The following is a 14,284-nucleotide window of genomic DNA, read 5'->3' as shown; positions in this document are numbered from 1 at the left end:
CTTTTAGGGAATAAAATCAGAAAAATAACTCAGTCAGCAAAGTACCCCATGTCCTTCCTAAGTTCTTAATAGATGTCAGTTGATTCATTTAAAAAATTGTGACCTCTTAGAAACAAAAGAAAAATATGACAGTTGGATTTCTGTAACTCATTTCCTGTGATTAATTCAGTGATTCCCCTGTTTGTGCCTCTGATATATTTGTCAGGAGGAGGTTTGCTGGGGGCGGCGGGGAGAGGAGGATGTTTTTGTTGGTGCGAAAACTGAAGCACACGAAGTTTAGGAGACACAGCCAGGTCTCCTAAGCTTACAAAGAGCAGGGCGGGCCCACCTCTAGTGCTGGGCTTTACCTGGACTGGGGCTGCCACTGGCACAGGCCTGGGTAGGAGGCCTCATGCACGGTATTGTGGAAGAATAAGGAAAAATTTATCCCAAAATGTAGACCTGAGCAACCTCAAGAGTCTCAGTTCCTCACTGCATCACTTGATAAGGTCCGCTGGTCTGTCTTCTTCACCTAATTGTCATTAGGGAGACAGAATCGTGCATTTCCTAGCTTTATCAGGGTTAATGAGGGTGACTCACATGTTTGCTGTAAAGGTTACCATGAAATTGACTCTGCCCCTCCTTAGTTTATATGTTGTCCTTTCCTAGCTGGGTAGCTGAAAAGAAACTCGCTTCAATAGGCCCCAGCTTATTTAGCCTCTGGATACGGCTCCATGATTGTTGAGCCAAGCTGTGCACGGTTCTTTGACAGAGGTACTCTGTATTTTCTAGGTGGTAATAAGTATCATTTTGCTTATTAATAGGATGGGTAGGCAACTGACTAAATGGGGAAGTTGCTGAATTAGTCATGTCAGTCTCGGAACTCACACATTTTCTTTGTGGGGAGAGTCATCCTCCGTAACTTAGAATCTACTTAATTATAACTGATTTAAGATGCTTGGATACTTATGTAATCTATGTTACAGCCATGTAGGAAATTGGGGCACTGTTGGAGCATTTAGACTCAAGCAACTGAAAAATAGTAGATGGAAAAATAGCCAGCTCCAGCCTTGGACCGTTGTTCACCCAGCAGGAAGTGATTTATTCACAGAATAAATGGAAGGCTGGGAGGTACATTTTGGAAAACTTTCAAAATTGGCCAAAGTTATATTTTAATTATATTAGATTGATGTTTATGGAGCACTTATTTTCAGATGAAGAGGGTAACAAAAAAACAAATCCTGAACGGAGTCCGTCGGCCCGACCACGGATCTGTGTTATCTGTACGCAGGGAAGGGCGGCAGCATACGTGTGTGCAGAACGCGGCTGTCTCCTCGCATGTGGGGTCCCGGTCTGCCTGAGTCCCCCCCGGTCCATGTTTGTTGTCCTGGCATAGTTACTCATCGTACCCCCTTTTACTCACCAGGGTTCTGGTTTAGATGATAAGGTATTCCTGAAACTCATAAACTCCCCTTGTGCATCTGAAATTACCTGATTTCCAGAAGTTATATTTAACTTCACTTTTAAGAAATTGGAATAGAGGGTAAGGCTCCTGTGTCATTTGTGCTGGGTGGCCTGCTGACTGTTTTCTAGATTCAGTTCAGAAGCTAACAGGTCCTGGAGACCGGACACTCTGGGAAGGGCCCACCCAGAGGGGTCAGAGGAAGAACACCTTTCTCTGACCCTAATGGGTATCATCAGACAGCTCGTTCTTGGCCCATGCTCCCGGAAGTATTACCTGTTGCAGAAAAAGTGTGATGGTTATAATATGGTATTCTCAGTTTTGAGGACACACGTTTCGGAATCAGTCAGGCTGGGTCTGACTTCTGCCCAGCCATGTCTGGGCCTGGTGGAGTCACATTTTTGGGCCTTCAGCTTCTGCATCTATAAAATGGGGATGATAGGGCCCATTACCTAGGGGTGTTTTGAGAATTAAATACATAAAATGTGCAATGGTCCAAGCGTAGGGCCTGACATTTGTTAATATGTGCATAAATTCTACTTTTGCCCGCAAAGAAAAAAGTCAGCGGCCGTTTGAACCACTGGGAATTGTGAGAGGTAACCTTTTTGATCTTTTTAAAGTGTCTTCAGTGCCTGTGAGCAGCCGTTCAAATCACTCATTTTTGATGTGCTATAGATCCTGCAAAGCTTTTCCTTGTGGACCTTCCCTTGTATGGGAAAGAAGGCAATGACACACTGGTCCGCTGTCCTCTGACTGACCCAGAAGTGACCAACTACTCCCTTATGGGGTGCGAGGGGAAACCTCTTCCCAAGGACCTGACGTTTGTCGCTGACCCTAAGGCCGGCATCACCATCAGAAACGTGAAGCGCGAGTATCATCGGCTCTGCTTGCACTGCTCTGCGGACAAGAAGGGCAAGTCAGTGCTGTCGAAGAAATTCACCCTGAAAGTGAGGGCAGGTATGGGCCCTTTAGTACCTTCTGGGAATCAGAGCATCCGTTGATCTAAAGAAGACTTCTCTCTTGAGAGTGGTCCATCTTAGTCAACCAGGCAGCTGGCTCTTCAACTCCCCTAAGTTCAAAATAATGTCAGCTGCTTGTGAATTCTTTATTTCCTGGTCCCAACCCCACGGGACCGGTCCATGGCTGCTTTCAGCTGGGTGTGTCTACCGTAGATGGGCAGTAAGGCTGTACTGGGATGTCAGAGTTTCACAATTGCATGAAAGTGTTCCTTCTAAGAGAAATCCACTGGGAAAGTTTAGTTGCACTGTTTGAAAACATTAGCATACAGATTATTCACTCCTTGATTTACTATTGATATATGAGTCGACTTCCGCTTCAGCTCTTTAATCTTAATGCATTCTCAAACAACTCACAATCCGAGGAGGAAAGTACCAACGGACTATGGACCTTATTACTGTGGCATTAGGATGATTTTGGTAGCAGGAAGACTTATAGATTTTGTATCTCAGAGATCATCTCATTCAACCGCAGTTGGTACTCCACTATCGAATAGTTTTTATTAAGGCTTTTGAAAAAGTACACTCCCCGGGAGTAAGGAAAATTTGATTATTTAAGACCTGGGACTTTCAGAAACGAGTCAGATATTATTTTTACAACACATGGTGCCTGTTTGGGGAAAAGACTCTAATGAGTTGTAGGTCATGTCCTCATGAACCACCAAGGTCGAGTGAGAGATGAAAGCTGCTCCCCTCTGCCAGCCGGGGCTCCTGCCTGCTTCAAAATCCCATTGTCCAGGAGCGTTGTAATCTCAGAGTGGACATTCCTACTTTTTCACTCAATAGTAACGAATTTACTTGAAGGGTGCATGATGTAATTGCTGATGTCTTCAGAGGTGCGAGTAACACAGATCCATTAGTATGGTACTTTATGTTTTACTTAAAGGATGCCAAAATAAGCTATGTGCATTTGAGGGGAAAATGTTTGATAGGAGAGATTATTTGAGGGCTGCGTTTCTTTTTATTCTAGCCATCAGAGCTGTACCGGTTGTGTCCGTGTCCAAAGCAAGCTACCTTCTTAGGGAAGGGGAAGAGTTTACAGTGACATGCTTGATAAAAGATGTGTCTAGCTCTGTGGACTCACTGTGGATAAAGGAAAACAGCCAGGTAAGTGAATCGTTTCCTTCATTTTCCTCAAGATATCGTCCTGTCTCTGTGGGAGATAATCACACTTTTTTAAAAAGTCTATTAATTGTCCTGGGGGATGGCCCAGCTGGTGAGTCTGTCTGAGGTGGAGCTGTCTGGGATGTGCTGAGATGCGCGCTTTCCCCTTCACAGCACATGTGTGGATGTGTGCGCGCATTACTGGTAACGAGGAAATGCCATTTGGCAAATTTGTTTTAGGAAATCTAAAAGAGAACTTCAGAATGAAGGCATTACTTCGTGCTGTTTCTTTGAATGACTTTAGATAGAAAATTAAAAAACACCACTAATGGTTAACTGTATAAATACCTTGATTTTTAAAGCTATTACTGTTCAGGCCAGATTATTTAAAATATTGGGAAGAGTTGCCGTTTTTTTTTTTTTTTTTGCACAGTTAAAATGAAGACTTGCTCTCAGATATTAACCAGGAAGATCTTCCCTTCCCCCAGAATGGCTTAGCCATTTGAGAGATGGGTTTCTTCTTGTATGGATCTGATTTCCTCCTTTGAGGCTGGCTACCTGAGATCAAGTTGCTAATGGTTTTCTATTTGTTTTAGTTGCTATTAATAAAATGGTTATCGTTAGTCTGAAACATTTAGACATGTTTAAGTTCTCATTTATTTGACAAATGCATATCGAATGTCTACTATATGTCAGATTACTGTGTTAGGCGTACCTTGCAATGAAATAAATTTTTAGGAGATTGTATTTGAAGTTTTTTCCTGTTGAAGTATTCACATGAATAACAAGGTCTTTAAAATGTCTCATTTCTCTAATATTTTGTTTACAATTTTCATTGACTGAGTTTTCAGTAATTTTTTTTTGAATAATCTTGGCCTTTTAAGTTCATTAGCTGCCACGGCCATTTTTCCTTAGTACACATGTGTGCCTTACACTGGAAAAAAGGAAATGCTATATTTTTCTCCTCCTCCTCCTCTTCCTTTTCTTCCTCCTCTTGCCCTATATTCAACAATGGCAATTTCATGCCTTTTAAGAGAATTCTTTGCTAAACAAGTAACCATGGTGATTAACATAATGCAAAGCATTATGGTGGTATTCATGTAGACCTGTGATGGATGATACCTTGCTAAATGAAGCCTGCCATTGACTAGAAGAATGGATTGTCCTGTAGACTGATTCTTTCAAACCAATGGCTCAGAGAATAAGTTTTAGTTGCCATATCATATAATTTAATAAAAAACAATAGCTCGTGCATGGATATTTGACTAACCTCACTGGACACAACCCTATATTAACTGGCTTTCTATAATTCTTGATTTCAGATAAGAGGACAGTTTAGACTGTGTGTGGATGGATGTGAGCTCCAGTGTAACTGGAAAATTAGCCTTTTTGAGATGAGAAATTAAATTGCCCCAGGCAGTTTTGTTCTGAACCCTGTTTCCCAGGAGCCCTGCATGCCATTCCCAATTAATCCAGCGACACTGGTAGATAAGCCTTCAGTGTTGGGAGCCCTTTGGGGAAATCCCAGTGTGCACCTCCAAGGGTTAAGGAAAACCAAATCACATGCGAGCAATATGCAATGTGTGAATTGCAGATGGGGCTCGTGGCTCAGAGCCAGGGTTCATCTATGAATCTTACATTGATATCCTTTGGCTTAATTTGGAATACTTAGCACTGTTAGAGCTATCAAATTATTTTAAAAATCCATGCTCTTTGATTCTGACTATTTAAAGGAGGTTGAACTCATAATGAAATTTAGGGTAAACTGTTTTAGAGTTTTGCAATTGTTTTGTTTTAAAATGTAAGACACTCTGGAGTTTATTCAACGCTTGTGAACCTTGGATAGCTTTTCTAATGCTTATAAACCCTTGTATTTTTACTTCCTCTTGACGATGATCTCTGACCGTACCCTAAATTATGGTCTCTGGGTTTAGGGGTTGATCCTGCCTCACTAGGGCCACGCTCTTCCTCTGGTACTGACGTGTGCAGTGTCCTTGGTTAGCTCTCTATTGAATACTCTCGGGCTCTTGTAAGAGGAAGATTCCTGAAATCTAGAATGTGGTTTGTTATCTGTCCATTGTCCCTCTGCCTTCGCAGAGAAGTCTGTGACATGATGGACCGGGAAAGGCTAGAGAAAGTGTCACTTCATCTTGCTATTGCATCTTCTTAACGGTTGATCTTAGGCAGTGAAGTGGCAGGTGTCTGCCAATTAATTATTAGAAGGCTGTCTTAGAAGGAGTATTTTTAAACCTACCTCGTGCTCCTAACTGCAGAGCCCTTTCAGGACCTTTGTTCCCTCACTCTCTTCCAGAAACAAAGGGCCAGCCGGGTCCCTGGCTCGCCCAGGCTCTTGCAGTTAGTCAACGAAAAGGCTCCTCTTCTCTTTATTTCAGAACAGTCAGCTCTGGCAGTCGGCTTTTATTTGTGCTTATTTCAATGTAAAAATTCTTCCCAAACTATAATAACAGAGAGAGAAATAGGTATAACCCACCGTTGTACGTAGTAGTACTAGTGCAATAGAAATATAATGTGAGGCTCCTGTGTAATTTTAAATTTTCTAGGAGGCACGTGACAAAAAGTAAAAAAAAGTAAAATTGATTTTAATAATATATTTTATTTGGCCCAAAATACTGAAAATATTATTTTATCATGTAATGAACATAAAATTATTAATGGGATATTTTGCATTGTTTTTTCATCTTAAGTCTTCAATATTTGGGACATATTTTATATTTTAGAGACAACTCAATTTGGACTATTTCATATTAAGTACTCAGGAGTCCATGTGGCTAGTCCATGTAAATGCTGGATTGCCCATATTTCGGGGGGGGCGGTATTTCTTTTTGTCCTCATGCACATGTGTTGTCACATGGTTGCCACTTAAAGTTACTCTCAATGTATGCTTTTTAAGTAAGATACGTATTTTCTTGTTTTCACATACTCATAAATTTGATACCTGGTATACGTTTAGTTCACCTCCCAGTTTGTAGTAAAGCTCTTAGAGCTTCAGTTTTTTTAGTTATTTCCTTGAAATAAGTTTGCTGGAGTGACCAGGGCCCTGGACGTGCTGCCAAGCCCCCGTGCAGAGGGCTGTGCTGACTCGCAGCACTGGCAGAGGACACTAAGGCTGACGGGTTCCCCAAGGCCCAGCCAACCCATCACCCTTGATCTTGTTCCGTGTCAGTATTGGCGCCTGTTTAATTTCTTTTTTTAGTTGGGTTTTTTTTTCCCCATTGTAGTAGGAATGTGTCACATTTCAGAAAATTTGGAAAAGGCAAAAGGCTATATGCTACTTCTTTTAATCTTTTCAGAGAATAGCTGCAGTTTATATTGTTTCCCACCCCCCCCCATGACATTTTCCATACAAGAAATCTCTCCATGTCTTGAAATAATTAGAGTGGGATGGTGATATCACAGGGGTGAATTCACAACCTTTGCTCTTCAGCGCATGCGTAAATGATTTGGGGCTTGGTTTTGTGTGTATTACATATCTTGGGACTCCCTTTAACAGTTGCCAAAATTCCGCTTAGTAAAAACTGTAGGGTGAATTTCCAAGTTAGTTGTAGACATCGTGGTTCTCTTTTTATTCATAAAAATAGTATATATGTTAGTAACATAGAATATGATTATTATTAGCAAGGTGTTTCTTTCAATCACTGGGAGTTAGAATAGAAAAAATATGTAACAGGAAATACCAATATAACTATGCTGACTCATTGTAAAATATCAGCATTCTGCAGTATTTTTTATATAGTGACTTCTAAAATTTGGCACTGTTAAAAAAATAGCACTACAGAGAATTTGGAATCATGTATGCTATGATTATTAAGAAATGAATTTTCATGTTTTCCCAATCATTAATGACTATCTTTCAATATAATCCTGTGATATGAAGTGTTCCAATGATAGACTTGTCATGATGCTTTATTACTCTTACTTAAGTAGTGTATAATGAACGCTAATATGGAGAAGTTAATTGCCGCTATTTTTAGTTTGCCTCGGAAAGATCCTGAATATAAATTTTATGGTAATCTCTGATTTCTCTTTCTCTCCTTCTGAAACCAGCAAACCAAAGCACAGGTAAAGAGTAATAGCTGGCATCAGGGTGACTTCAATTTTGTACGCCAGGAAAGGTTGACTATCAGCTCAGCAAGAGTTAATGATTCTGGAGTGTTCATGTGTTATGCCAATAATACTTTTGGATCAGCAAATGTCACAACAGCCTTGGAAGTTGTAGGTAAATATCTCTATGGGAATGTGTAAATTACTGGTAGTAGTAAAAGAAGAAATTACTAGTTTCCTTTTTATGTAAATAGAATGTTGAACAGATTCTTAGAAATTTTTATGATCATCGAATGAATGAAGGATGAATGAATGAACGAACGAAAATTACCATTGTAGCTTCTTCCCACTAGACCACAAAAAGCAAATTCTACCTGTTTAATAGCGGGAAGTGGAAAGCTGTAACTGAAGTTCTTCGAACCTTTCATTCTCTGTGCTACTCACCCTCCCCACCCCAACCAAATAACACAAAGTTGAGCTTTTTCAAAAATTCTAGTCCTTGCTGAATGACTTGAGTTTGGAAATGTTGCAGAATTTCTCTGTGGAGGGGTGCAAATGCTTAGAGCCTGAAGAATTTCTTTGACTCTTTTGGTGGGGCTCCTCAGCCTTTTGGCTTTCTGTTTTCCACTCATGGCTCTAGCTCGTTTGTAGCAGGGAAGGGCGAGTTGAGCTTCCCCTCCCCACCCCACCTCACCCTACCCTCCCTCCTTCCAGGCGGTGGCATGAACCCTCAGGAGGAAGGGCACAGGCGCATGGGCCACTGGTTCTACAGAGCATGAACTGGAACATGGTGACCCGTGCCCCATCACCCCGTCATATGGTTTAGCCTTTTCTTCCCTACTCTGGAAATCTCAATAAGTTTGTATTTTCCAAGCTTCTACTTAAAGAGAGCAGAATGTGGTGAAGTATTTGATGGTTTTGATTTACAGAAAATAATAATGATTTCAAAATGACTTCATTTACACATTTTTTGTGTCTTTTCAGTATTGTTTGAACTTAATCTATTTTCTTGTCTCTTTCCTGCAACCCTATTCTTCATGCTTGACTATGATGAAGTACTTGCAGGGTGGGGAAATTTTTCATCGTGAGCAATAATAAAATGATGCCATATTTGTTTTCATTTCTCTCCTTTCCCCCCACATTTCTTCAATAATTTATGTAGCAATGTCAGAGGTCTGTGGTTTATCCCACAATAATCTCATATAATTTTGGTATGTCTGTCCGTGTTGTGACAGAAAGGGTCTCACCAGACTGCATGTGGAGAAGACACTTTGGTTGCAATTATAGAGTCAGTACAGAGAAATAGTGCTGCTCTGTCCCCAAACGTGATTGTGGGCCATTTATTAATTTAAATAGAAGGCTATGCTTTTAAAATATTAAACCCAGTAAGTGCTAATTTGCTAAGTTGATTAGGGAGTATGTTGATATATCAGCCTCAGCTCCAGAAAGCAATTAGTAAGGATGTTTGGAGCATATTGTTGTATGTAATCAGATTTTTAAAATCCATTCATCAATTTCCAAGAATATAACTGTGTAACTGGAAACACTTGTGGCTGAGAAACCTGAGTCTGGTTTTGTATTGTTTCAGGAGTGGGTCAAGATGGACGAGAACAGGAAGAGACAGAGAAAAGTGATTTCTCTAGCGGCTGGGAGTATAGAGTAGGATTTGGCTACAACACGGAACAGTAGAGAGAGCAGGGCTTTGGGATGGCCTGTCTCGGTTTGGCGTGGGGGCTCTGCCACTTAACTTTCGAATGTACCCTACTTTTTCTCTGCCTGCATTTTCTCTTCTGAGAAACACAGCCTCTAAGTCCCAAGACTATGTGCAGGAGAAAAGGGAATAGATTTTATAGAAGTACCTGGCACAGTGTTTATACCTAATTAAATATTAATGCATTATCAAAGAACTCCTTAATTACTTAATGCAGAAATACTTGAAAAAAAATCATACTTTATGTTATACCAACACAGGCGGATTCTCTGATTCTAATAATTCTTACACTTCGTGAATTTGATGCTCCATTCCATGGCAGGACATAAAACTATGTTGAGCAAACCAGACTATAGAAAACTTGGGGGAATTTAAGACAAGTATTTCACACATGGTGATTGTGAGAGGAATAGGTCCATGCACTGTTGTTGTCAGTAATAATCTGAGTATTTTGCATTGTGTGATTTGAATTTATAACCTTTAAAACCTGAAAAATTAGTGTAGCATGCAGAGGGAACATTTATTTCTTCAAAATTAACCTAATTTGGCTTAAAGAATGGCAGAGGGTATCATCTACGACTCAGGAATTAGAACAAGGTGGTGGTTTCCGTAGCCAGTTTTCGTTTAGATGATTTTCCATCCTCACCTGAAAAATCCTTTTTCAGTTAGTACGTAGGAAAGTTGGGCTCCATTTTTTATTCTGAGTATATAGGAAACTAAAGGGTAGTAAATATTATTTTGACAATGTCATTTTGGATTTCAATATAGGTAACCAAACAGCACCAAAAATAATAAGAATTTTACATTTCATAATTTATTTTTAAAATTTGGAAAAAACTGAAAAAGAAAATTAAAAGTCTTATAATTCCACTGACTGATATAACCATTTTTAAGATTTGGTATATTTGTATTTTTGTATGCAACAGGGTTTTATTTATACATATAACTCATTTCCTCTCTCTCTAAATAAAAGTAGAGACTCTTAAGAAATACTATGGTAAAAAGAGATCAGAGTTAGCTTTTCACGGACCTGTGTTAAAACCTAAGCTCTCCCACTCCAGGAATGGGTTTTTTCATCTATAATTTAGGGGTTATAAGCTTTCTCTTTCACTATTATAAGATTACATATTTGTTATAATTATTAAATAAAAGGTATGCTAAAGTATTTAGGGCAGTTCTTGGCACATTAGTAAGTATTCCATAAATGATAGCTATAAAAATAATATTGGCAATCATTTTATTGTGCTCTTTATCAAGTTCTTTTAATATTATTAATATATAATTATACCTAAGGCCTACTTTATTTAACCAGTTTCTCATTTTTAAAATTGTTATAACTAATGTAAAGAGCACTTATTTTGTACGTAGCTATCCAACTCACTGAGAAGAGTGCTCCAGTGTCAATCACAGGGTTAAACTGAAGAAGGGTCTTTCAGAACCTACGTTGCTAAATGCTCCCTAAGAGGAGTGTGGGTCTGCAGCATGTCATTCAGCCTGCCGCTTCTACTGCACTTGGAAAATCAAGTTTATTTCGAATTAGTTTCGCTATTGTTTATCAATAGGATGGGTATACTTTATTTTTGAAAGCTTTATTGAAGTTTTTCTATTTTTAGTAAGTGAAAGTGATCCCTTATTTTAATTACTAAATGTTTTTTCTTCTATATTTTATGTCCTCTTTCTCCTGTTACCTTAATTAATTTTACTATATAGACATTTACAAATGTTTATGTATTTAGATTTGTCTTTTAAGATTTTTTTCTTATGTTGCTTCTTAAAAAAAAAACAAGTAGAAACCCACCATCACCCCACCCCCACTCCACCCCATAAAAGTTTGATAAGAGTCCTGTTGTTGAGTTAACAGCATGGTCTGATTGATTGTTAAAATGCTGTCCTTGATTCATCTGCAATATATGATATGATGAGACGACTCTTAGTTTAGTTTTTTTCCAAATACAACACTTTTATTGAACATTGAGGCTCCTTGTCCCTTCTTGATTCATGTCATTTTCTTATCAAATAAACACTTACATTGAGTCTGGATATGAACTATTTAGTCCTATAAATACTTTTAAACCCAATAAGCATCAGGACTAGTAGTTAGAGCAGACTGATAAGATGGACATAGGTCTTTAAGTGAGAGGGTTGTTGGAGAGAGACGGGCGAGTAACCATTTCAAGTGGCGCCCGTTCACTGCACGGCAGTGCCTCTACAGGAGCAACATAGATGTCAGGTGGCTAGTTCAAACCCTCCTACTTGTTATCGCCTGTTCATCCTGGAAATCGGTCAATATCTTCGAAATCCAAAGATGAAGTTGTGCTTTTTGCTGGGTAGTTGTGGATAACGCTTGATTTTTGTTTTATTCTGTTCCGATTAGATAAAGGATTTATTAACATCATCCCTATAGCAAATACTACAGTATTTGTAAACGATGGAGAAAACGTAGATCTGACAGTTGAATACGAGGCCTACCCGAAACCCGAACGCCAGCAGTGGATGTATATGAACAAAACCTTCGTCGATAAATGGGAGAATTATCCCAAGTCTGAGAATGAAAGTAACATCAGGTGAGAAGAGGACCTTGTTCACGGGGAGGGGATTTCGCCCCTCTTCTACTTGGCTTACCAGATCCTATTTCAGTGACCCATAAACTAGAGGACACCTGGCAAAGAAGGAAGTTTGGGGCTACTTCCTCAAGTCTTCATCCCAGCGTTTCATTTCGCTGTATGTTGAGGGTGTGCAGAAAAGTCTGTGCCTGTGTTTTCTCATGTGTAAAATAGAGGCGAGTCCTCTCCCACAGTTCCCAGGATACTTCCATGTACTAGGGACACATTAAATAATTTGCTTCAGAGAAAGAGGGAAGTTAGTGCCTTTAATCATTTTTTTTTAACTGGAAGAAATTAAGAATTGTGGACTAGCTTTGGGCCAGGCAGTGAACCTGAGCTCTTTTACAACAGACCCCTCATTTGATCCTCAAAACATTTATAACAAAAAGAGCAGCAGTAGTAACATTTCATGTAAGTAAACTGCGTGCATTTTTTCTACCTGTGCTGTTCTAAGTACCTTTCGTATACTCACTCCGTGAGTCTAGTCCTCACAAACCCTGTGAGTAGGCACTTTTATTTCCCTCACTTAGAGTTTGCATATTCATCCAGCCGGGAGCTGTAGGCTGTTGTAAGAAGGTGGGTGAGGAGAGATGATGCTGTCCTGGGCCAAGGCCTGTGGGTTGGAGGGAAGAGGATGAATTTGGGAGGTGCCCAGGCTATATACCTCCTTAACAAGACTAGGGGACTGAAGGGGTGTGAGAGAGGGAGAGGAGTTTGGGTCCATCAGCCAGGTGGGATGGTGAGAGCGATCCCATTCTAGGATAGGAGGGGCTCAGGGCTTGGGGTTTGTTGAATTTGAGGTTGACCGTGAGAGGAGATGCACAGGCAGAAAGTATCCTCGGTCAGGTTCCCTAGAAGCAGAGCCCAAGGCGGAGGTTCTCAGGCAAGGGCTTCATTGAGGGAGCAAGAGACCTGCCAAGAGAGGGGAGAATGAAAGGACTGTGGCTGAGGTGATGCTGAGGCACAGTCTGACCCCAGGGTGCTCTGGAGCTGGGCTCTTGTCCCTCCCCATGGTCAGTCTCTCACTGGCTATAGACCTGGAAGGCAGTCAACTTTCAAGGGCATCTAAGTGCCCAAGGGCAAGTCCTAGGAGAAGGTGCAAGTCTTTATTAGCTGCACCCAGGCCAGGGAGATGGTGGCATAAAATAGCTCTGTAGAGGAGGCCTTGGGCCAGAGAAGTCTGGATGGGAAGTAAAGGTTTGAAAGGGAGCAAGCAGCAAATAGTTCAGTACAAGAGCAGGTTGCCCGGGGAGCGTGTGCAGTGTGAGAAGAGTCTGAACTCACCTCCGCGTGTGTCTAGTTGGTTGTGTAGCTCATGCGGATCCAGGGCTGCCCAGGGCACCCCATCTGCACCGGAGCCCATGTCAGCAACTGCATGCGTGCTCAGGCACACAGCCGTATCTGCTGGCCCTGCAGTGAAACAGAAGCTTGAATAGCAAATACAATGAAAAGGACACTCAGAAGAAGTGGTGGGGTAGGAGGGACGCCAGGAGACTGTGGTGTTGCAAGAAGAAAGGTGAGGGCAACAGCATTGACCTTGCCGTGGGGGCCCTGCAGTGTCTGCATGGAGACAGCCTGCCAGTCCGGGGTTTTTCCAGGCCAGTGTTGTTAAAGCAAAGCAAAGCAAACAGGGCGGGCAGGTTCAGGACACTGGTGAGAAGGTGGCCGAGAGGACAGCTCAGGAGGCTGGAGAAGCTGCAGTATCTGTGAGATTTCCTTGATGCTGAGAAAGCCTTTTCCCCACTCCACCTTCTCACACAGCAGGCACTTGCCCCAAATTAAATGTGTGTGTGTGTGTGTGTTAGTATTTGTTTCTGTGGGTCTTGTTAATACTGAATTAAGGGAGCTGTATTTTCCCTAAACAGGCATGTATTTGCAAATAGAAACTGTGAAAAAGACGTGTACTCAAGGCAGCCAGCCCACAGGTGATTGATTTATCGTCTTTTCTTTGTAGATATGTAAGTGAACTTCATCTAACCAGATTAAAAGGGACCGAAGGAGGCACGTACACGTTTCTAGTGTCCAATTCTGATGTCGATTCCTCCGTGACATTTAATGTTTACGTGAACAGTGAGTAAAACCAATGACTCCTTATCTTTCTGTTTTATTATTTCAAGTTAGGGCTTGTGTTTGTAACAGCTGCAGAACTCGGCTCATTGTGTACTATGTAAATAATGTTTCATGATAATTTTGACCTTAACAAAGACCCTGTGGTTTGGTGGTTGTGAGAATGTGTACAAAAACCAATTCCTTGCCCTACATTTCACTGACCACAGGACCTGTAGATGTCGCTCAAATTGTGGATGCTGCCTTTGAAGTAAACAGTGGAGCCATAGAAGTTAAAAAC

General features: G+C 40.8%; 1 protein-coding gene across 2 annotated transcripts in view; it reads left to right on the top strand.

The window, feature by feature from the left end:
• Positions 1-14,284, top strand: part of KIT (KIT proto-oncogene, receptor tyrosine kinase) — a 77,792-nt gene that overhangs the window by 33,569 nt on the left and 29,939 nt on the right. For both annotated transcript variants that reach the window (XM_053922926.2, XM_024573740.4), the window contains exons 3-7: positions 2,117-2,398; positions 3,428-3,564; positions 7,627-7,798; positions 11,709-11,898; positions 13,892-14,007. In XM_053922926.2, coding sequence (XP_053778901.1) covers positions 2,117-2,398; positions 3,428-3,564; positions 7,627-7,798; positions 11,709-11,898; positions 13,892-14,007 — 897 coding nt within the window. The remainder of the gene's footprint in view (positions 1-2,116; positions 2,399-3,427; positions 3,565-7,626; positions 7,799-11,708; positions 11,899-13,891; positions 14,008-14,284) is intronic.

This window comes from Desmodus rotundus, chromosome 4 (genome assembly GCF_022682495.2).
Source record: "Desmodus rotundus isolate HL8 chromosome 4, HLdesRot8A.1, whole genome shotgun sequence".
In the NCBI taxonomy this organism is placed as follows: Eukaryota; Metazoa; Chordata; class Mammalia; order Chiroptera; family Phyllostomidae; genus Desmodus; species Desmodus rotundus.
Note: the sequence above shows the minus strand (reverse complement) of the source record. Positions and strands in the feature narration are given on the sequence as shown.